The 24,462-nt window shown below is 34.3% G+C and overlaps 1 protein-coding gene across 6 annotated transcripts in view; it reads right to left on the bottom strand.

Annotated features, from left to right (window-relative positions):
- Positions 1–24,462, bottom strand: part of MIA2 (MIA SH3 domain ER export factor 2) — a 110,788-nt gene that overhangs the window by 24,017 nt on the left and 62,309 nt on the right. For 4 of the 6 annotated variants that reach the window (XM_047861317.1, XM_047861314.1, XM_047861315.1 and 1 more), the window contains 11 exons: positions 19,564–19,686; positions 17,943–18,051; positions 16,666–16,712; positions 15,811–15,901; positions 13,543–13,681; positions 9,211–9,312; positions 8,225–8,285; positions 7,381–7,416; positions 3,596–3,663; positions 1,993–2,075; positions 230–358 (listed from right to left, as the gene is read on the bottom strand). In XM_047861317.1, the coding sequence (XP_047717273.1) occupies positions 230–358; positions 1,993–2,075; positions 3,596–3,663; positions 7,381–7,416; positions 8,225–8,285; positions 9,211–9,312; positions 13,543–13,681; positions 15,811–15,901; positions 16,666–16,712; positions 17,943–18,051; positions 19,564–19,686 (988 nt within the window). The remainder of the gene's footprint in view (positions 1–229; positions 359–1,992; positions 2,076–3,595; positions 3,664–7,380; positions 7,417–8,224; positions 8,286–9,210; positions 9,313–13,542; positions 13,682–15,810; positions 15,902–16,665; positions 16,713–17,942; positions 18,052–19,563; positions 19,687–24,462) is intronic. The other 2 variants (XM_047861318.1, XM_047861316.1) reach the window with 1 other exon arrangement.

Raw genomic sequence — 24,462 nt, 5'->3', positions numbered from 1 at the left:
ATTAAGGGCTTGACCAAAACATAACCTACTATACCTGTTTCTGAGAGAAAAATATATTAAAATTACATGTCATAGAGCTCCTTTTCCAAACAAAAATAACCCACAATAAGTGCAAGGAATGCCTGTATTTTCCAAAGATTTATTTTAAAGATCATTTTAAAGATAAGTTGAGATGAAAATATAAAGTAAGGAAGAAATCTAGAGTAATAAAGATGTTTAAACAATATACCTCTTCCTCCTCCCCCTGGAAGCAAAGGTGAGAGTCTGAGTGGACCCTCCAACAAAGTTGGAGGGGAGAGAAAAGCTCTCGTTTCAGATGAAGGTCGACCCAATGGTGAGGGACCATATGGGGAATGCTCTGGAATAATTAAAACAGCATATTTAAATTCATAGTTTCAGTTAGCTACACTATAGATTAGAATCCCATTTCAACAATTTCCATCAAGTCACCCTATTGTCAATTTAAGTTTAATCCACATCCTAAACACTTAGCATGCTCTGGGTTTTATTAATACGGGATAGAATTAAATATGGAACCCTGTGGTTTAAAGTCTGTCTACCAAGTGGACACTGTAGTCAAGAAAAATATTATTCTCTTGGTAATAATACACTTAAGTAACCATACAATATTAAGCAAAGGATACTGGTGATATTTTAGAACCATGAGAGGATTTGGGGGCCATGAAGTTTGTTCGGTTTTGCTTTTAATGGCAGTATGCTTCCAGACATTTCAGCTGATAAGAGTTGTAATAGGAAGGGCTCGGTTGAAATTAGGGCCAGATAGGCTAGGCCATGTTGAGCCATGAATTATTTGAGTGAAGCTCAGATTTTTCAAAATAGAAATGCAAAATCCTCTGAAGCATCAGAAACAACTTTTGATTCATTACCACTGAAAATTCAGTTTACATATACTTATTTATCGAATAAATCACTTTCTAAACCATATAACCAGGAGCCCTATCATTTTACAAACTTCACCACTCCCAAGTAATGATTATGCTTCCAAAGATCTAAAATCAACATCAGAAAGCAAACTTAAATACCACCAAAATAATACTTTTTAAATATGATAAATTTTATTATGTAGCTTATATAACGGTGAAATGCAATTACAACAAACGATCAAAGCATTATTTAATCTTTACGAGACTTGGGCACTACGTTCAGTCAAGAATTCCTTCTGTATAATTGCCCCCCACTCCAACCTTTGTTACTATTTGAAATTAATAACCTGTTATTTTGTAATGTAAAAACATTTTCATTCTAATGAAATTAGACTCTCAAAAGTGATTTTTACAACTTTGAAATGGTTATTAAAATGGGATTCTACCTATATAAAGTTAGGTTTATCTTCCGTGCCTTAGATGCTTAATTCCAATTCAACCAAAAATTATTTTGAAAAATTTAAACTACTTGGAACAGTATGAGATCATTAAAGATGCTAACTCATTAATGAATAGACAAAAGTATTAAATACATCTTCCAAAGACCTGGTCCTCTCTTGGAGGTAATTAAAGCAATCAAATCTCAGATTATTAATGTTTTCCCACCTTCTTAATTGATACTTTTAAATAATTAAAAACATCTGTTTTAAATCTTGTTTTTATAATTCAAGCAAATCCCAATGAGTAGTGGATATATAAACAGTCACAATGTTATTCCCTTTAAGCACTCCTTACTCATTTTCCCAAGAAATATTGAGTACCTTACTACATGCCTTTCACTTTGCTTTTCAAAGAGCTCAATGTGCTAAATATACATCATCTTACAAAAGCCCACTAAGAAATAAAGGCGGCAATTATTTACATTATTTCCAGGGTAAAAAAACTCAGAAACTTGGGAGATTTTGATAGAACTCAGCTTAGAATCCTGGCTCCAAAATCTAAAATATTTATAAATAATAGTATTAATTTACACTAATATAAAAGGTATGTGCAATATATACATATATATATTTTTTAAATGAGGGTTTAAAAAAAAAAAAAAGACTACCTCTGCCAAATGCTGTATTTGGAACATCAAGTGCATAAGGATCTTTTTCTAAAAGTTCAAATTTAAACTCTGTTTCAGTTAATCTGCAAATAAAGAACAAACATCTCTAAGTTACTCATCTAAGAAAAGCACCCACATTTCAAGAAAAATGCCTCTTCCAAGTACAAGGATCTCTTCACTATCTCAATATTTACACAGAAGAAACAAATCTTTTAAAATTATTCTGACCAGTAATAAATGGAATTGTTGAATCACTAAATCATACACCTGAAATATAACACTGCTACACTGTAATTAAAATTAAGAAAGAAAACAAAATAAATCAATAAATCAATATTCTGACCAAAACACCTTTCCATAGTAACAGGGTTCTTTCTGCCTAGTGATAGTGACGTTTTATTGAGGTTTGAAATCACTTTGTTTTGTTCTGTGTTCAAAACTAGACTTCAGTAAATACTATTACACAGAATCCAAATTTTAGAAATAGCAGGGCTTTCCAAGGTCAACCAGTTCTAATGTATCAGTTTGCAAGTAAGGAAACTGAGCTAAAAGTTTACATGATTTATTCAAAATTAAAGTAACAGGATTAAAACACAGGGTTCCTAGCTCTGCATCTCACCTGCTTTCCATTGTAATGTTACCCAAATGATTCTAATCACAACACAAAATAGGAATCCAGTGAACTCATCCTACTATTTTATTCCTAAACCTTTTATCTTAAAATTGTGACATTTTAAAAGAATCTTATTTCTAGTTCTTGATCATAAGATCTGACATAGAACATTTAATCATGCAGTTTTAATTTCAAAGTAGAAAAGACAAGCAAAAAGACTACACTATCATGGAATAATGTTAATGGTACATTCTGGCAAGAAATTAGAACACCTGGGAAGAGATGTTTGCTCCTAGAAAAGCATTTATTCTTCCCTTCGATCATACATTGTAAGCTTTTATTCTTTCATTTTATTATTGCATGGCAATGTCACCCAATACAATAAAACAAGAGAATGAAAGAAATAATAAAAATGGATTCTACCCATATCTACTAAAAGATGCCAGTACTCTGAGAATTATCACATCAGAGATCTATCTTTTCTCTTTCCATCCCTTGTAATTGCCTTCTTCCTACTCAAGTTAAAAAAAAAAAAACTGGGGTGGCAGGGCAGTGCCTGGGTGGCTCAGTTGGTTAAGCCGCCAACTCCTGATTTCAGCACCTCATAGTTGGTGAGATCGAGCACCGTGTTGGGCTCTGCACTGCTGCTTGGGATTCTTTCTTTCTCCCTCTCTCTCTCTCTCTCTCTGCCTGCCCCTGCTCACATGCGCTCTCTCTGTCTCAAATAAATACACATGAAAAAAATTTCTTTAAGTTATGCTTTTTACAGAAGAACATGTAAACAATTTACTTCTCTTAAAGTAACCTAAGACAAATGTTTCAAACAAAAAATCTAGTACCTTATAATGAAACTAATAAATATTTCACCACTAGATATGCTGGATTCACTGCAAGTTTGTTTGTCCCTACAAAAATATTATATAATAAATAAAATACAACTAAAAATAAAGTAATAACTAAAGCTTAAAGTGTTCCCACTAAGATACTTACTTTTGTCTACTGTGAGCATTTTCTTTCCTTAAATCATTAAGATTTCTTTCAGCAGTCCGAGCTGCCAACTTAAAGAAAACAATACATTTTCATTTTTTTAAATATGTTTTTAAAATAACACTTATACAAATGTAAAATGGAAGATAAGCATTCACACATATCACAATACATTAGAATGCATTTCAGTAAACTCAGTGTAAAAAATTTTTAACTTACAGAATTTTTTTTTAAAGGAAATGAGTTTCCTATAACCAAAAGACATGAGTCTAAGGCTGGAGTTTGATCATGTACTTGCCAATAAATGCGGTTATCTAGATGTGAAGGCAAATATTTGGTGCTGTCAATATCCAAATAACATGACAGAAGCAATGTAAGAGGACCCAAGCTTAGGGTGATGAGAATGGAGACTCAGAATCATTACGCACAGGTACTCTGGCTATAAAAGCAGATAACCAACTCTGGAGAGAAATCACTATAATTCTGTGAAACCATAAAGATCTAAAACAGTTTCACAACATGCCTGTACAGGCCATTTTTTTAAATCACTGAATATAACCAAAGCATGCAGTCTGTTTGTTAAGATCATATTCCCATTCCTATAAGCTTTTACATTGGTTTAGTGATACTTGTATTTAATAACAGATTCGGGGTGCCTGGGTGGCTCAGTTGGTTAAGCATCTATCTGACTCTTGATTTCGGCTCTGGTCATGATCTCACAGTGTGTGAGATGCAGCCCTGCGTCGGGCTCTGTGCTGACATCGCAACACCTACTCAGGATTCTCTCTCCCTCTCTCTCTGCCCCTCTCCTGCCCATGCACAAGCACTCTCAAAAACAAGTAAATAAACTTAAAAAAAAAAATTAGAAAATCAGAGTATGTATGCTATGGGAAAAAAACTTACACCTATAATAAACAGCAAGAACGTACAATATTCCTAAATAGTTTGTGGGCAAAGATTAAACTTGTATGGAATACTATATGTTTCCCAGTCATTCTGTGAACTCTCTAGTTAAACAGCAGCAGCGTATGGAGCATCAGACCTGTCCAAACTAACGCAACGCACTGGGGCAAACTTATCTATTATACAAAGGCAAATTAACTCAACCTAGAACCATAACTTTTTACAGGTTAAAAGAACTGTACTATCAAATGTATTCACTTAAAATTGTAAACTACACATTAGAATTGACTTTAACTGGCTAAAGAATAAAGAATGTTAAATACACACACACAAACAAAACAACCAAACCCTAGCTTAACCATATTTTAGCATTCATTATCAAAAAGATTCCAATGTAAATCATTTTCTAGTATATAATGATATAATCAATTTTGTACTAACAAAAACAATACTACACAATAACAATCTTAGTTAATAAAATATCCATTCATTTAGCAATGTGTTTTAACAACACAGAATTAAAAATACTTCTAAATGTTTTCTACACAGTATAGTATTACATATTTACTCTTAATTATAGGAGACAAAACAATACAAAGTTACTAAGTCAAAAAAAGTAAATCCTAGTATGATTATAGTGCTATCAATATTAAAGATAAATCTACAAAAAATATATAAGAATAAACAGATGCTAAATGATTACAGGCTTTTAAAAAGTTTACACTTCAAAGGTTAGGTAAAACTATAATTTCAATGAATGACCACATTGTATTCAGATATTACTTACAATATGCAAAAAAGCATTCTATTAAGTGCAGGTGTTAAGCCCCCTATCTAAAGAAGCTTAAATCTGTGGTAAGGACAACTATTGTACTTGTCACAGAACACATAAAAACAAAGTATTATATGAGTTCAAAGGAAGAAAACATTAACTCTAATAGGAGGGAGCAAAGAAATGCTCAAAGGAAAAAGTAACATCCAAAATTATAAAATTATTTATAACAGTAAAAAAGTGGAAACAAACTAAACATTTGTCAAATGGAAAAGGTTTACATAAATTATAAAATATTCATAGAAAAATATCTATATTAAGAAAGCAAGAACATAAAAACACTAATATATAGTATAATTTCATTTTTTAAAACATATACATGACTTATGTCTAAATATACTTAAAACATAGAATAAATTAAAGTGATACTGCTGATTACTTCTTGGTACATCCTTTGTAAATAGTCTGAACTTTTTTTATTTAGTGAGTATACATTACTTTTATAAAATCTAAAAAAAATCTTCATTTTTAGACATTAAGGGTATTTTCTGCATATTTTAACATAAAGTCTGTCATTTACTAAACTAGAAATTCAATGTATAATAACTGAGAAGCCACAGATTTAGAATCTAAAAAGTCAGAATTTTAATCTCTATTCTTCATTCTTTGATCATGTGACTTTGGGCTATTTCCCCACCTGTAAAACTTAACTTATAATATCTATTTTATAGAGTTGTTGTGTGAATTCAATGAGTAATATACACAAAATGCCTTTAAATACAGTGCCTAGAGCATTAAGAGATTAGCAAACATCAATTCCTCTCATCATGAAAAAATAATCTTTTTCTTTTTAATTTTATTTTTTATTTTTTTAAATTTACATCCAAATTAGTTAGCATATAGTGCAACAATGATTTCAGGAGTAGATTCCTTAGTGCCCCTTATCCATTTAGCCCATCCCCCCTCCCACAACCCCTCCAGTAACCCTCAGTTTGTTCTCCATATTTATGAGTCTCTTCTGTCATTAAAAAATAATCTTTATCTTAGTATTCTGACTGTGGTGCGGAATGATGAAAAAAACTAAATTCATCTCCAAGCCCAGTCTAATTCATTAACAAATCTTCCACTTGAGCCCTCAACACAAAATCTGAGAAACGGGAAAAGCTTTGACATTCAACATGTCTAATCTCTCAACCTATACCAGAATCTCCACTCCAAGAAACATCCACCACTAAGAAATATCTCCCAAGCTTCAGTGTAACAAGAATCTAGTAACAGTTAACATACACTGAGTGCTTACTACGTGTCAGGCACCTAACAGGCTTACATGAGTTATTTATTCATCACTATAACTCTATAAAATAGGTACTACTGATATGTCTACCTTATAGGTAAACAAACAGGTAAAGAAACAATTGTTGTTGTTGTTACGGGTGTTGGAACCAGGATAACAACCAAAACTGGGTAACTCCAGACCCCATGTGTTCACACATTGCACAAACTGTCTCTGCTTTAAGACTCCTAGGGACAAGTCCTCTGAAGGCCAGCTATTAACAACAGTTCTACAAATTAGATGGATCATTCTCAAAATTAGTCAAAAGCCACATCCTTATCATTTCCTCATAGAGTTCTTCTGGAACACTGACATGCCACTTCTCATGATGATCTTTTTCTTGATGTGTATCAAGTAATTCAACACTGAGAATCAGATAACTGAATTGTAAAGCTTTTACAACTAGAAGAGGCTTTCGATATCACTTAGTTCAATCTGTTGTTTTACAGATGAGTAAACAGGCCCAGTAATTTTAAGTAAGTTGTCCACAAGTAAATTAGTGGCAATCCAATGCTCTCAAAACAATCCATAAACACTGCATCACCTCCCCCAAAAGAGTATAAGCTCCTTGCAAAGTAAAAGCAGAGAAGGAAAAATCAGATTTTGTGAATAACTGTTATAACCAAGTATTTAGTTCATAAAAAACATAATTTCACTACCAGCAAAATTAAAAGAAATTTATTTAACACTACCTTAATTTTTGGTGTGAAAGTGTATCTTTTAAACGGCTCATTTAAATTAGAAAAAAGAACAATCTGACAAAGAGAATTTAATACTTACCCAATTATCATGTGCTTTTTTCTCATGGGAGATAATCTGAAAAAGAAATTCATTAAAATACTACTGATTTTCTTAGGGAAAAAATCTCACACTACCACTATGATTTAGTACACAATTCATAAACTCGAAAATAACTCAAGCATCTCTGAAAGTCAGTAACATTTTTAAAGCAAATTTTCATATACACATGACTACTCTATCACATTTTTAAAACAAAAACTGAATGTAAAGACAATTTTTGTCTAGTATATTTTTGTTTTATGCAAAAATCAACTACAATGAGTTGCTGACTAAGAGATAATTAGTCCAAGTAAATACGAGACTCCAGTGCTGATATATGTTTATTTATTTACTTAATCCATATTCCCAAAGAAGCAGGAGACATGCCAATTTGAAACAATTTTAAAACACAGCAATTTTAAACTCTTGGGGCACCTTTGTGGCTGGGTCAGTAGAGCATCCGATTTTGGCTCAGGTCATGATCTCACAGTTTGCGAGTTTCAGCCCCACATTGGGCTCGCTTCTATCGGCCTGTGAGCGCAGACCCCACCTCAGATCCTCTGTCCCCCTCTCTTTACCCCTCCCCTGCTTGTACTCTCCCCCAAAGTAATTTTTTTTAAATAATAAATAAGTAAATAAACAAATAAACAAGTATTTTATTTCAGAACACTTGGCTCCCTATAAATGTTCCACAGCCACATGCAAAACCTCAAGAGACGTGGTACAACTATCAAGTAACTATACTCTTGCATCAAAACAGAGATACCAATTCGAACAAATCAGAATTGTTTAATACACACACACACACACACACACACACACACACACACACACACACATATACCTGCCCTTGATAAGAATGAATCGTTCTCTCCAATTCTTCTTCAAGATCTTTGGCTCGCTTTCTACAAGGAATAATCATTCTACTATTAACATGCACTAAGAAATGACAGAACACACTATGTCTACTGAAAATATTAATTAAAACACCTAGAGTGTTTAATGTAAAAATAACTCCAGAACTCCACACTAATCACCTTCAAGATGTTCTAAAGTAGCATATTTTTTCCTAATATAATTTTAATATTAATTATGCTTTAAGAGTACTACTACTTGGGTTTACCTAAAACCAAAGGTTATGCCAAGATTTATATGGTATATTGGTTTGTTTTTATTACTAAGAAGCATGCACTTGGAAGAATTATTCAGATGTCTGTAATCTTAACAGAACTCTAGGAAATTAAAAGTCTCTGTGAAATAAAATGTTACTTACTACCTTTATACAACTAATAAGATAATTCCTTCTTTTGGACAAAATCCAAGTTTACTCTTCCTAATGTAAAATTAAGTATCACAACTATTTGGGATACTGCTAAAACTTGCCCCTTATTTTCTCTAGGTTTTCTATGATTTCCACAGAACTAATGACAAATGAACAAGGGAAAAACTAGACTTATCAATACTTCAGAAGTGGCTCACTCTTCTCTTTGAGGCATACTTCTCAAATTCATTAATATTGTATATATTCTTCCCCATTAGAACCAAAGAGGAAAGACCTTGAAATTAATGGATATTCATAAATTTCTTCATATTAACATAAAATAGGATTTCCCTATTTTAATGCAAGAGATTTAAAATCATGTACACTGAAAGGGAAACATTTCTCCTTTTATATTTTCTGTATAATTGCATAATAAAGCAAGATATACAAATGAAAAATAATGACAAATATCTTGGGTTTATTTGGGGGAGCTGCCTTATTTTTTCTAGTATTAGGTTTTTGGATACCCTCCCCACCTGAAAAAGAAAAGAGTAAAAAATATTCAATACCTATAGGTCTCCAGCTCTTCAGCTGCATGACTGATCTTTTCATCTGCTTTGGAAAGTTTCTCCTCTTTCTCTAATCGGTAATTTTCCTCTACTGTTAATTTCCTTGAAACAAAAAGTGTTTTGTTTTGTTTTTTACTGTATGTCATAAGATAATCAATTATATCTTTTTAATAATATCACAACTGGTGCTTCTCATAAAACAATTTGCATAAGACCACTAAAAACATCACGTGCAAGAAAAAAAAAAAAAAGTAGCTGCATAAATATTCCTGATGTGGAAATTAATATTATAAACTCAAATTATAAACCACCTTGTCTAATATAGTACTATTAACACAAAAGATTCAAGAGTTTTCTATAAGACTTTTATCATGAAAATAAGATCAAAAGTAAATATTAGTAAAAACTATCATGACTATATATTATTTATCAAGCCTTCTTGTATAAAGCAGCGTGACATTTATTAGACAAGAAGTCACCAAGTAATAAACTGAATTTCAATAATTTTTAAATTGGTTGTTAAGTTGTTAACACGGTGATTAAGCTTCTAAGACAGTTTACACGCATTTAAAAAAAAATTATAATGAACCCAAAGTAAATAAAAGTAGTACTAGTAGTCCTATCTACTACTTTTAGTTCTTTTAATAAAAACAGCTAACTTACTGAGCCATTAGCATGTGCCAGAAATTGTTCTTAGACTTTTACATGTATTACTACCCTATGTAATTATCACAACAGCTCTATAAGAAGGGAAAGGAAACACAGAAAAACTAAATAAGTGAACCTAGGCATAGAGCTAGCAAGTAGTGACTCCATTATACTCTATTACCCCTGTGTTTCACGTGGTATCATCAGTAACACTGGTCCCTCAAGAAATACTGAACACCACAGGAAAACACATATGGAGTCCTAAATGTGAATGTCTCCCCTTCTTCACGAACTTTGGGGAAGAACATGACAAACTATTGAAGAAATCCTACACGGTAGCAGTAAATGTTTTATATTCCATAAACTACATTACCAATTGCTAAGAAATTACTCCCTAGGTCAATCGTTTCATAGGGTTAGAAGAAAATAAGTCATCTCCTCAGAAAAAGCATCAAAGTATGATGGGCTTGGACATGGAAGGAAGTGTGTTTTTACAAACCCTAGATTTAAAAAAATGGCCAGAAACGTCTGCTGTAGAGAGGTAAAGTCTATGAACCTCCCCTTGAATTTGGATAGATTCATTAATGATGAAAATGGCATTATAAAAGAAGCCTGATGATATGATCAAAAAATAATCACATCTTACTTCACATATCTAAAGCAACATATCAAACTTGTATGCTATACTATTTCACTTCTCTCCAATATTTGAGTGATGAATGTTTTAATTTAAATGTAAGAATGGAATACACAGTATTTTGGGAAATTGAAGATATTTCAAATTAATGAATTGATGAAATCACAATGTGAACAACACATACAGGATTGTACTCAGTGTCCCATCCTTGCTCTTGAATATCTACAGAGAACACCTTTTTTTTTTAATTTTAAATATTCCTCATCAGAATTCTATCATCAACCATGTATTTTTATTTTGTTCAAAAGATATACTCAGAAGTATTCCTTCCACCTCAAAATAATCCCATTTGTATCCAAATTTTACTTATATCTTTCATCCTAACCTAAAAAGGGTGCACGCCTAAGTTTACTGAAAGAAGCCATGAGTCATCCACTCTATAGCTCTTCCATTTAGTCAAGTTTATTTTTCTTTCATATCCTGGGCAGTCCCAACTGGCCCAGAAGCCCATAATAAACAGCAAGTTTTTGATTTTTAATGGATTCCAAAGAATAATTAAGTATACAGGCTGGCAACGACAGAGCTTAACAAATCCCCCATCATCCTGATGGCAATGGAATGTTGGTATTTTCTACCAGTTTCCAAATATATAAAACAGAATCTCATTCCCACTACTTATGTTCTATAAAGTCATCCCAAATCCTAAATTAGCAAATGCTGAACCATTGCTCTTAAAGGAAACAGAGTTAGGTTTCTGGGTGCTCTGTTCACAGCATTTTCATCAACCCACCAACATGTAACCCTGTGTTCTGTTTTTCAGTTTAAAGATACCTTATTTAACATATATTGTTGGTTCATTACTAATGAACTCACAGCCAACAGCATTATAACTCAGGCTGAACATAGCTTCTCTGACACAGGTGCTGTCTCTATAAGACACATCACAGTCTTCTTGCACTTAGGAACACTAAACAGCATTTTAGCATGATACCTGGGGATCATTTTAAAACAGCTAAATCAAAAATAAATAAATAAATAAATAAAATAAAATAGATAAATCACCAACAAAAAGCACAAAAATGTGGCATTACATATAGTGCAAAAAAGGACACTTGTTTACAAAATGAGAGCTGAAATAAGAAGGAAGACTGGGAACATACACACTGGGAGATTCAAATTTCTTGCTATTCTGTGCATGTCTGAGAATGACCACTAAAGCTCCTGAGTACTGGTTTTAGGATAAAAATAAGTTTTCATTGGTTCATGATCTCATGGCTCATGAGTTTGAGCCCCGTGTCAGGCTATTTGCTGTCTGCTTGTAGCCTAGAGCTTGCTTCAGATTCTGTGTCTCTCTCGCTCTCTCTCTCTCTGCCCCTCCTCTGCTCACACTCTCACTCTCTCAATAATAAATTTTTTAAAAAATTAAAAATAAGTTTTCATGGGGCACCTGGGTGGCTTAGTTAAGTGTCCTACTTGTGATTTCCACTCATGGTCAAGAGATCGAGTGGTGAGTCAGGCTTTGCGCTGGTCATGGAGCCTCCTTAAGAGTCTTTCCCTCTCCCTCTGCCTAACCGCCATATGGATACACACACAAGCACGCTTTCGCTCTCTCAAAAAAAAAAAAAAAAAAAATACAGGGGCGCCTGGGTGGCTCAGTCGGTTAAGTGGCTGACTTCGGCTCAGGTCATGATCTCGCGGTCCGTGAGTTCGAGCCCCGCGTCGGGCTCTGTGCTGCCAGCTCAGAGCCTGGAGCCTGTTTCAGATTCTGTGTCTCCCTCTCTCTGACCCTCCCCGTTCATGCTCTGTCTCTCTCTGTCTCAAAAATAAATAAACGTTAAAAAAAAAATTTTTTTAAATACAAAGTTTACACAAGTAGGCGAATTTGCAAATACAGAATCTATACATGATGAAGATCAACTGTAATAACTTTCATTAAAGGGGCTTGAAATTACATTAATTAAATCAAGGAACATTTTATTTCCTTTTATGATGAAAAATATGTCCTATAGTAGTATTTGAAAATCTGGAGTCTCCAGATAGATATCTTAGCAGTCGTTTGTGCATCTATGCATTTAGAGATCAGTACACACATGCACAGAAATCTCTCAATCCAATATATAAAGGTACTAAACATATCTATTCATATACTCAACAAACATTTATTGAATAACTACCATGTGCCAAGACATAATACTAGGCACTGGAAATACTGAAGAAAAGAGAATAAAGTAATTCTCTTACGGAGTTGACATTTAATGTTGGGGGGGGGGAGGGGGGAAAGGCCAATAAATCGTCAGAGGACTTTAAGGGCTATGAAGAAAAATAAAGCAAGATAAGGGATAAGGGAATTGCAGGTATTATCTTAGGGTAGCCAGGGAAGGAGTCTCTGAAGCAACATATGAACCTAGATCCAAATGAAATGAAGGATTCAACCTTATACAGGGGAATGCCAGTCCAAGAAAAGGAGCAAGTACAAAAGGCCCTGAGGTATAGATGTGCTTGGCATACTAATGATCATCAAGACCAGTGTGGCTGGAGGGTAATGAAGGAAAACTAAAATGAATAAGCTAAAATTAAAGAGATAACCAGCAAAAAAAAAAAAAAAAAAAAAGAGGTAGACAAAGGTCAGATCTTACAGAGTCTTGTAGGCCATCTAAAAGCTTTGGATTAAATTCTTACTGTGATATGAAGGCACCTGGGAGTTTGCAAACAAGACTGTGACAACACCCATACTTTATGCTTCAGAAGGGTCATGCCACTGAAAACTACTATGCAGGAGGTCGAGTGGAAAGAGACTATTTATGAGGCTACGACAATAAACCAGGCACTAACTGATGATGGTTTAGATCAGGGTCTAGTAGGGAAGGTAGTAAAAAATGGTCAGATTCAGAATAAAAAGCATTTCAAGATCAAGTAACCTTCTTAAAAATGAACTGATGAAATATTACCCAATCATAAATTGAGTGCTCTGAGTATCACATAAGCTGAATATGCATTAAACTATTTTACTTGCCATACAGGGGAGATATGAACAAAATCTTTATTACCTGTGAAGTGTCATTTCATTTTCTTGATACAGTTCAGTCATTACTTTAAGTTTCTGCTGAAGCTTTTGATTCTCGTTTTCAAATTGTGTATTTTCTGACTGCAGAGATGCTTGTTCAGTCTGGAGATTTTTAATACATTCTATAGAAAATTTTTAAAAATCATAATTAAAGGAGTAAATATTTCTAGATGCACATTCACATTTTATAAAGATAAAAATTAGCAAAAAATAATAAATTATTCATAAATTCTTTCCAACAGAAAGTTTATAAGGGATTTTGTTCACCTAAATGCTTTTTAATATTTTAATTAAAGAACTATATAAACTGTTATAATTTTTTTTTTTTTACTCCAAGATTTCCCAAAACCTTCAATATTCTATTTCTAGCATTTAATTTTCAGTTAGGAAACCAAAAAATAGTAAAATTTCTCAAGAAAGTTTTGGAGATGAGAGTTCTGAAGGAAAATATTTTAGTTCAACATTTCCTATGAAACTACTTAAACATGATGAACGCCTATTTTTATCTCATAAAAAGTGTACTAGTTAATAACTTAACTTCTAGCCAGCCCTCCTTTTAAGCAAAATTTGGATATATATAACAGGTCAGGCCAGAAATTTGGATCTGATAAGAAATCCTACAAAATCATGCTAGCTTAATCCAGATCAAGATTGGAGAGGGACACCTGGATGGCTCAGACAGTTAAATGTCAGACTTTGGCTCAGATCATGATTTGGTGGTTCATGGGTTTGAGCCCGACATTGGGCTCGGTGCTTGGGATTCTCTCTCTCTCCCTGCCCCTCCCCCACCTCAAAATAAATAAATAAACTTAAAAAAAAAGATTGGGGAGAAAAATACCAGTTTTAGCTTGTTAACTGCTAACCCACCTAAAAGAACTATCTAGGAAAACAAAAAATAACAATTCTAAATAATGAATGCTATAAAATTAGTACATCAATTGTTTTTATTTTTTATTTTTGTTAAATTTTTTTTTAATGTTTATTTATTTTGAAGGAGAGAGAGACAGAGTGCGAGCAGGGGAGGGACACAGAAAAAGAGGGAGACACAGAATCCAAAGAAGGCTCCAGGCTCCGAACTGTCAGCACAGAGCCCAATGTGGGGCTTCAACTACGAACCACGAGATCATGACCCGAGTGAAAGTTGGATGCTTAACCGACTGAGCCACCCAGGTACCCCCATCAATTGTTTTTAAAACCTCATTTCTCTTCCAACATCATAACCCCACCTTCTGAATTCCTCTAAAATTGAAATGCCATCTCCCAAAACATGTGTATGAATCATCACCACAAATCTTTTTTTTTTTTTTTTTTTTTAAAGTAGGCTCCATGCCCAAGGTGGGGCTTGAACTCAACCTGAGGTTAAGAGTTGCATGCTTTACTGACTGAGCCAGTCAGGTACCCCCACCACAAATCTTAATACAGAACAAAACTTACTCTGTTTCAAAATCACAAAATCATACTAACATACATTAAAATTTTAGTAATGGCATACTACTTATTCTAATGGTATATAATTATTCATCTATTAATTAAACGTATATATCAAAAGGATAGCTTAAAATAAATATGCTACCATTAAATGATTTTAATGTCACACCTGGTCTTTCCACAGAAATTTTTAAATCTACATCAGAAGAAATCTGTTGACCTAGGCTTTAAGCCACTGCCAAGAACTGTCACGTAATAGACATTACTGTTGAATATCATGTGGTAAAACTGGATCATAGGGATGATCTTATAAAAGTTAATAGTTTTAATTTACTACTTTTTAATATCTAAAACCATGTTACACATACAACACTGAAATTCAAAGGTAAGTAGAGTTTTACATGTTTTTTAAAATAATTTCATTAGTTAAGATTGGAGAGGGGTGCCTAGACGGCCCAGTCAGTTGAGCATCTGACTTTTGGTTTTGGCTCAGGTCATGATCAGGTTTGTGGGGTCGAGCCACGAGTTGGGCTCTACACTGACACTGTGGAGCTTACTTCGGATTCTCTCTCTCTCTCTCTCTCAAAATAAATAAATTAACTTTAAAAAATAAATAATTTCATCATTTTTATTTCATATGATATGGAAGAAACTGATAGGACTTTACCAACAACAAAAAACTTAGTACTAATTTTTCACAAATTAGAAATAAAAGTCAAAAAAACAATCAAATTGGACCTTTGCATAACTGATTCAATTAATAGTACCTTTCTGCAAAAGTACCTTTATTTAGAAAGACTTTAAAAGTATACAGATATCCTACCTGTAAGCTCTTCCTTTGTCTTATCTGCTTCAGATAATTGAATGTAAATTTGGTTTCTTTCTCCTTCTAAGGTTTTTAAAGATGCATTTAACTTTAGAGAATGGGAAAAGGAAAAAAAACAACATTAATCAGTTATTCCAAAAAAGGAAAAACAAAAAATCTCAATATATCATTCCAACCTTTTAAAGTTCTATTACTTTGATAAAATAATCACCTAGAATGCAATAACCAACAATGCAGCTTCCATCTTGAAAAGTTAACAAAGTGATTAGTAGTTGTAAATGTCAAAAGAGAGGTAGAGAAGATCAGTGTCCCATCCTTAAAAAGTGGCTATTTTCATTCTATTTACCTTCAACCCATAAGTTTTAATTAAAGTAACCTTCAAACTACAGTACCACAACTTCACATAGATCAGTAAAGATCAAGATACCACTACTATGATGCAAAAGAAAAGGGATAAACCAGAAGAAAATGGACCAAGCATTTACTTCTCAAATTCGGATATGGGGCAACAGGAATAGGAAAATACTAAGACCAGAGAAAGAAGAATGTTCAGACAGAAATATAAAAAAAAATATGCTAAACATTTTTTATTTACTCCTTATTTTAAAAAATTTGTGCAGACCTTAAAATTTCTTATTATGATAAATTCTAAAAATAACAATATGAATTTCTAAAGTTATTATAAAAAGAAAAAAGCAACTGATAAAGAAAATTCTGCTCACTTTGGAAAGTTTGGAATCACTTCTATGGTAACTATAAAACAGACTTTTTAAAATAGTTACTAAGGACATATGGCTTTAATCCAAATTTTATTTCTTTTCTCTATCTTTATATTTATATAGTAATGCAAACCTTAGCAGCATGAATCAGTTTCTTCAAAGCTCCTTTTGGTTGATTATCTATAGTAAAAAATAAAAACAACATTAAATTGGGAAAATAGTGCCATGCCACAACAGACATCCAAATGATTTTACTAGTCCATGCAACTAGAGCCTTGTAATCTCTATTCTTGCTACAATAAAGAATTTGAAATAAGGCAGAATGGCCTTGGACATGCTCCCAAGAAGATAAACAAAAAAGCACTGCAAGTACCATAATATTGTCAAACAGATTCTTCACGACTCTCTCTAGAAACAAATTTGTAACAAGAATCTGGTATTCACCCAATACAGTCCACCGTCTCAACTATTCTTAGGATCCTTCAGCATATAAAATATAAGTGGAATTATACTCCAAATTAAAATAACAATAAACGAGCATGCATTTTCTATTACAAAAAGAATTGCTTCTTGCAAGACAAAGCAGAAGTAAAAAAGTACAAACAGAACCAACCGTATGGGACTGTAATTTTCTTCCAAGCATTAATGCTATCATCAAAGAAAAATTTTTAAAAAATCATACCTTCTGTTCCTTAACACATGTGTTAATATGTAAGGGGTAGAGAGAGAAAAAAGAGAAAGGTCACAAAAGTCAGAAGAGCTACCACGGGGAGAAACTAGTGAAAGATGCACAAAACACTTCTGTACTCTTTTTGCAACTTCCAATGAATCTATAATCATGTCAACATAAAATTCTCTTTTCAAGTCAAAAGAATTGGTTTGAAAATACAGGGAGCAGCTACAGTGAACCTAACTCCTGCCTGAGTTTCCAGACCACAACCAGCAATGGTGATAACAATTTGGGGTGGCCAAGATTAAAGTACTGAGCCATCTAATTAATATAAAGTATCCTCAGGCATTCACCAATATAACACTCATTTTTCAAACTACCCACAATCCACCCAATTAGCAGACATGGCAGGAAAAATAGGCCCTGAAATGATTATGATGCAATGTGAAAATTGCTATAATGAGGATTTGTACAACATATAAAAAGAACAGGAAGGAAAGAGGCTGTAAGTCTGTCTGAGGAGATGGAGAAAGATTACTGAAAAAGCTGTATCCCAACTGAAGCTTAACAATAAGGAACGGTGTGAGAGGGACAGAGTATTAGAGACAAATGGAGAAGATGTGCCAAACGAGAATTGTATAAAGAACATGGTACACATAGGAAACTAAAAGCAAATACAAGAGCTACTTATCATTTTTAGCAAAAGAGGATGAATCACGACTTCATACCCAACTGCATACCATTTTCTGATTCACTCTTCATTTCCAATTCCAAGTTATCATCATTTGTTAGGTCTTCTCCAAGCACAGCAGCCCAATCTTTCATCTTTATCAAACGTTCAGTCAGAGACTTGACATTTAGTAAAGAGAGAAAAACAGAAAGAGAAGGTAATAAGGCCTTTTGCTAACTGATTTACAACTTCTGAATGTGTAGTTATAGTTTAAAAATCAATCTACATAGATAACAGTACATGACCTCTTATTCACCAGCTGATATTGAGACATATACTCTGAAAAACTATAATATTTATTGACTATTAAACTCTGCAAGTTAAAAACCACACTTGGTTATTCCTAAATCAAATACGATACTGGATAATGGTCCATTTTTGCTAAATATACTGCCTGACTATAAAGTAACAAAATATTTACTATATTACATTCTTTCCATACCACAAATAACAGTAGCCATTAACCAAACAGTAAATTTTGTGTGAGGTCAAACACCTGCAAGTGAGGTACATGATATATAAAAAGAACACAGGCGAGCCTGGGTTCTATCATAAAATAGAACCTGAACTGGTACATTACAGGTTTTCCAACAGTACTTTTTTGATTTTCTTGAATAAAGAAAGAATTTTCATTGTAAATAATGAAATGACTATGCCATATATTTCTGTGGAAGGACCCACCTAAAAACCCACTCTGCTCTGTAATTTCTACCCTTTGATCTGTCCCTCTTGAGAGTTCCAGGCAAAAATAACATGGCCTAAAGCTTTGAGTAGAGCTTGAGATTAGCATCTCATTCTTATTCTGCTTAGGAAGAATCTCAAGTTCTTTAGTAGAGTAAGTTTAGGGAAAAAATAAAAGAACATGCCAAATCATGAAAACAACTAAAGCTGGAATCTTCAAAAAATTCATAGCAACAACGTAAAGAGGATAAATGAATAGGTTTCAAGATGGCAATGTTCACTTCACTGCATAGATTGCAGAATGTTAGTTTTATATCTTATTACTTGATACTCACACCTGAGTATGTTTGCAGCTTGAAAGCATAAGATTTAAAAGAGAAGGCAGGAAAAAGGGCTAGAAAGGACAAATAAGGAGTAAGGAAAAGTGAACAAATCCTAAAAGTGAAAATAAGTTACCATATTCTTATTAGAGTCAAGTTTCAATTAGACTTATTTTTTGAAAAGTATTTATCTCTGTGAGAGTACATACAATAGCTAATCTAGGTATTACAGATATTCAGCCAATACATATAACTTCATCTGTCAAATTCCAAAATTCTTTCCAACCTCTTTTTATCAAAAGAAACAGATGGCAGTCTAAAAGACAAAGGTAAAATCCATTATTCTTTTTTCTCGTCAATCAATACCTAGGCTAAAATACAAAGGAAAGGACAAAAAGGACATACAGAATGTTGATATATAGACTACAAATCTAAAAGTCTTCAAGGAGCATTTGGGAGCAAGATGATAATATCAGTACAAATTAAAATGAATGCCCAAGAAGTACACACCCTCTAATTTGACCAAATAAATTATAAAAATAAAAGTTTCAAAAAACAAAAATTTTCAAATTTCAGAATTAGTATAACATTCTAGCTGGCTCAGTCACTAAAACCAGAAGGCCCATTTACCTTGATCTGAGTTTCTTTATCATACAGAACTTGCTCTGCATATGCTTTGGACTCTTCAAATGTTATTTTCTGTTTATTAAGTTGACCCACTTGTTCTTTCCATTCTTCAGCTTCTTGTAAAAGCTAAAATTAAAACCCAACCAAGAAAAAAAAAGGCAACTTGTTATGTTTCATACTTAGGTGTGAATGAATTTATTTATATATACATACACGACTTTTTTAAATTTTTTTTAACATTTATATATTTTTGAAAGACACAGAGAGAAGGAGCACTAGTGGGGAGAAGCAGAGAGAGAGAGAGAGAGAGGGAGACATAGAATCTGAAGCAGGCTCCAGGCTCTGAGTTGTCAGCACAAAGCCCAATGTGGAGCTCAAACCCACCAACTGTGAGATCATGACCTGAGCTGAAGTCGGACGCTTAACCAACTGAGCCACTCAGGTGCCCGTAGATATAACTTTAATAGATGTTATACGACACAATGTGTTGCTGAGAAGGGAAGGAGAGGGTTAGACAGGAGGAAAGAAGGGAAGGAAGGGTGGGGTCCTGTTTTCAAAGAACTTTTAAGAGGGGTAATGTAAAATAAGAGACACTTAAATATTGTTCAACTGATTTACATAATAAGTTTTTATTAAATAAGAGGTTTTTTGAGACATACATATGTTAGATTTGGTCATTTCTTACCATCCCTTAAATATGCCATAACTTATTTGTACTAAAATTTGTTTTTTAAATCATGTGCTGTTTTGTAGTTAGGATAACTGAACTTCCAGAGATACCATTAATATGGAATACATCAAATTCTGCATAAACAATCTTTTACTTAGTATATACTTTTATAGAAAAAATTTTCTGAACATGATACAAAAGGGAAGGATCGTTATAAAACACAGATTTGACTACATAACACTTAAAAACCTCACAAATCAAAAAATAACAAAATCTAAAAGCAAGTAACTAGAAAGGAACTCTTAAAAATATATGCGGCAAAGGATTAATAATCTTAAGATGCAAAGAGCTGTTAGAAGTCAAAAGAAAAATAAGAAAAAAAATGACTGAGCAAGCAATTCACAAAAGAAATGGCCCATAGAAATATAAAAGTCCAGGGGCGCCTGGGTGGCGCAGTCGGTTAAGCGTCCGACTTCAGCCAGGTCACGATCTCGCGGTCCGTGAGTTCGAGCCCCGCATCAGGCTCTGAGCTGATGGCTCAGAGCCTGGAGCCTGTTTCCGATTCTGTGTCTCCCTCTCTCTCTGCCCCTCCCCCGTTCATGCTCTGTCTCTCTCTGTCCCAAAAATAAATAAACGTTGAAAAAAGAAATATAAAAGTCCAAATCTATTAAAACTTTAAAACTCTATTCTATCAAACAATAATTATTGGATTTCTCTGCAAAACTAAGGCATCTTTCCTAGCACAAGAAAACTAAACTTTTTCTATGCGTGTATAACACAATAAGAGAACACCAACAGATTAAAAAAAAAATGAGGATTTTCTTGAAGAAAAAACTTTGAATCTGGTTATTAGTGGACTCTAGTGAATGACTAAAGAAATTGCATACCCAGCATGCAGTCTTAAGAAGTTAGAGGAGTATATTAGAACATGGCATCAGTGAATGTAGGATAGTTTATTTTAAGAACTTGAGTGATTAAAAAGGAGTTAAATGAAAGTAGATGTAAAGAATAAGACAATCTAGGTGAAAATTTTTCAAAATTGAAAAGGTCAGTTTTGATTATAACAGCAAATTTAACACAGCATTTACGACCACTTTCTCCTGAAATCTACTAAGATAAGAATGAATTTACTAAAAGATTTGGGGGGGGGGGGAAGAAGCATAAACCCACAAGAAAAAAGAAAACAGGTGATGAAGAAAAAGGTAATTCTAGAAGTGGAAAGCAGAAAGAGATATAAGTATAGTAAGAAATACAGCAGAGCAGACAAATCTGAAATCTACATAGAAGATGGGAAAGTCCAAATGTAAGTTGACTTAATACAACCCAAAATGCTTAGAATTTGGAGGCACCAATACTAGGGCTATAAATAGGATTGAAAAGAGGAAGACTGAAAGTTTGTATAAAAAATGAAAAACAAAAAACAAAAAAACAGAAAGCCCCTGCACATACATACACATACATTTTGACTCTCCATCCATCTTTCCCACTCACCCATATCTCTCACATGCATGTGCGCATACACACGCACACACATATACGTCTGGCAAAAGCCTAGAAGGTTATTTTCTGGAGAGGTGGAAAATGAAACTCTGGGACACTTGGCCCAGGTGAAAGTGTGAGTAAAATATTGAAAACATAAAAGGATAAAGGAAAAGCTGACTTACTGGATAGTGACACACCAACAACCCCCACCTGTCTTAGCTGCTTGCCACACCGTTGGCAAACAGGCTTATCCCTCTCAAACAGAAACTGTGGAGGAATTATCCCTGTGGAAAATGATCTTCAAATACCAACAACTGGGGATCTTCCAAGGAAACACCCTAGCCAGATTACCCTACAGAACAGCCTCCCAGTAACACACACTGAGCTTCCAATTAGATATGAAGAGCTTCACTATCAAATGAGCAGACTGCCATGAATCACCTAATAACTGACTTTAAAAAGAAACTTAGAGGGGTGCTTTGGTGGCTTAGTCGGTTAAGCATCTGACTTTGGCTCAGTCATGCTCTCACGGTCTGTAGATTCGAGCCCCGCATCGGGATCTGTGCTGACAGCTCAGGACCTGGAGCCTGCTTCGGATTCTGTCCCTCCCTTGCTCATACTGTCTCTCTCTCTCAAAAATAAGCAAACATTAAAAAAAAAAAAAAAAGAAACTCATATATAAAAGACATAGACCAAAACAGAAAATAAAGGAACTCAAAGTAAACAAAACAACTCAGGGAACTGAAAAACACTTCAAAAAAGAAAATAATAATAATAACAATATCCTCAGCAAGCTAAGACACGGCATCCATAAATGAAAAAAAGGCATAAGCAAAACAGGGGCACCTGGGTGGCTCAGTTGTTAAATGTCTGACTTCGGCTCAGGTCATGATCTGGAGGCTCAGGAGTTCGAACCCCGCATCAGGCACAGTTCTGACAGCTCAGAGCCTGGAGCCTGCTTCAGATTCTGTGTCTCCCTCTCTTTCTGCCCTTCCCCCCACTCGTGCTCTGTCTCTCTCAAAAATAAATAAAAATATTTAAAAAAAGAAAAGGCAAAAACAAAATAAAAAAGACCACTTACAATTGAAAAATATAGGAGAATAAGTCAACAAAACTTGCAAAGAAAGAAAACAAAGAGGACATCTTTTGGGGGTGGGGGCAGGGGAGAGTGAGTGCATGCACACATACAAGCAGGGGAGGAGCAGAGAGTGAAAGAGAGAAAGAGAGAGAGAGAGAGAGAGAGAGAGAGAGAGAGAGAGAGAGTCTCAGGCAGACTCCACGCTCACTCAGCCTGAGCCTGACATGGGGCTCAATCCCAAGACCTTGGGGTCATGACCTGAGCCAAAATCAAGAGTCAGACACTCAACCAACTGAGGCACCCACACAGCCCAAGAGGACATATTTAAATAACTACTATATAATCATACAAAAAATCCCAGAAAAAGCATGAAATAATTTCCCAGAACTGAATCAAAACCAAGAGTTTCCATATTAAGAATATGAAAAAAGACTCACACATCATCATGACATTTCAGAGACCTAGAAACAAGGAAAGATATAAAAGCTTCCTGGGATGGAACAGGTGGCTGGCTCAGTCAGTCCGTCCATCCGACTCTTGATTTTGACGTAGGCCATGATCTCACAGTTTTGAGATTGAGCCCTATGTCAGGCTCTGAGCGGATTCTCTTTTCCTCTCTCTGCCTCTCTCAAAATAAATAAATATTTAAAATCTTTCAGGGAGGAAAAGAGCAGATCACAAAAAGATTCAGCAATCCAAATCTCATCTGACTTCTCAAAACCAATACTGGAAAGTGAAGACAATGGACCGATATCAAAATTTCAAGAAAAAAAACTTTTCCAATCCAGAAGATATCCAACCAAAATGTCAATAACCTTGAGAGAAGACATTCTTAGGCATGCAAAGTTTTTTTTTTTTTTTCAAAGTTTATTTATTTTTGGGACAGAGAGAGACAGAGCATGAACGGGGGAGGGGCAGAGAGAGAGGGAGACACAGAATCGGAAACAGGCTCCAGGCTCTGAGCCATCAGCCCAGAGCCTGACGTGGGGCTCGAACTCGCAGACTGCGAGATCGTGACCTGGCTGAAGTCGGACGCTTAACCGACTGCGCCACCCAGGCGCCCCGGCATGCAAAGTTTTTAAAAGTTACCTTCTATACCTATCTCTCAGGAAGCTAATCAAGAAAATTAACCACAAAAGAGCAAGTCTTGGATACAGGAAATAGAAGATCCAACACAGGAGAAAGACAAGGGAATAGATGGGAGTGAAGTGAAATCTCAGGACAACAGAATCATTAACAGACCTAGAGAAAAAGTTCCTATTGGACCAGGAGGACGGAAGGCCTCAGGAAGGATTGCTTCAAGAAAAAAATAAAATTAGTACATTAACAAAGCATTTGAATGCACAAAGTTATTCAGCATGTCCAGAAGACAGATCTCCATGGTATATAGGAAACAAAACTAACCCTAGAGCAAATAAAATTTTGGGTAAAACAGAACATGTAGTAAGAGCACATCACGTGGCTTAGCTACAACATTTAGAAGACTGTAAATAATGCAATCAAATGAAAAACTGTCCCATGGAAAAATTTTAACTGTATTGGGAGAATAGTGAGACAGTAAATATATGTGGGTGTGTGGGAGTATCTCTACATATGAAGAAGGAAGAAGCTAAATCCTCATTTGCTCTAACCACCAGAACTGCTTCTATCTTTAGGCCCCGGACCCATAGCT

The sequence above is a fragment of the Prionailurus viverrinus genome, chromosome B3, assembly GCF_022837055.1.
Source record: "Prionailurus viverrinus isolate Anna chromosome B3, UM_Priviv_1.0, whole genome shotgun sequence".
Classification (NCBI taxonomy): Eukaryota; Metazoa; Chordata; class Mammalia; order Carnivora; family Felidae; genus Prionailurus; species Prionailurus viverrinus.
The sequence above is the reverse complement of the archived record's forward strand: the minus strand, read 5'-3'. Positions and strand labels throughout refer to the sequence as shown.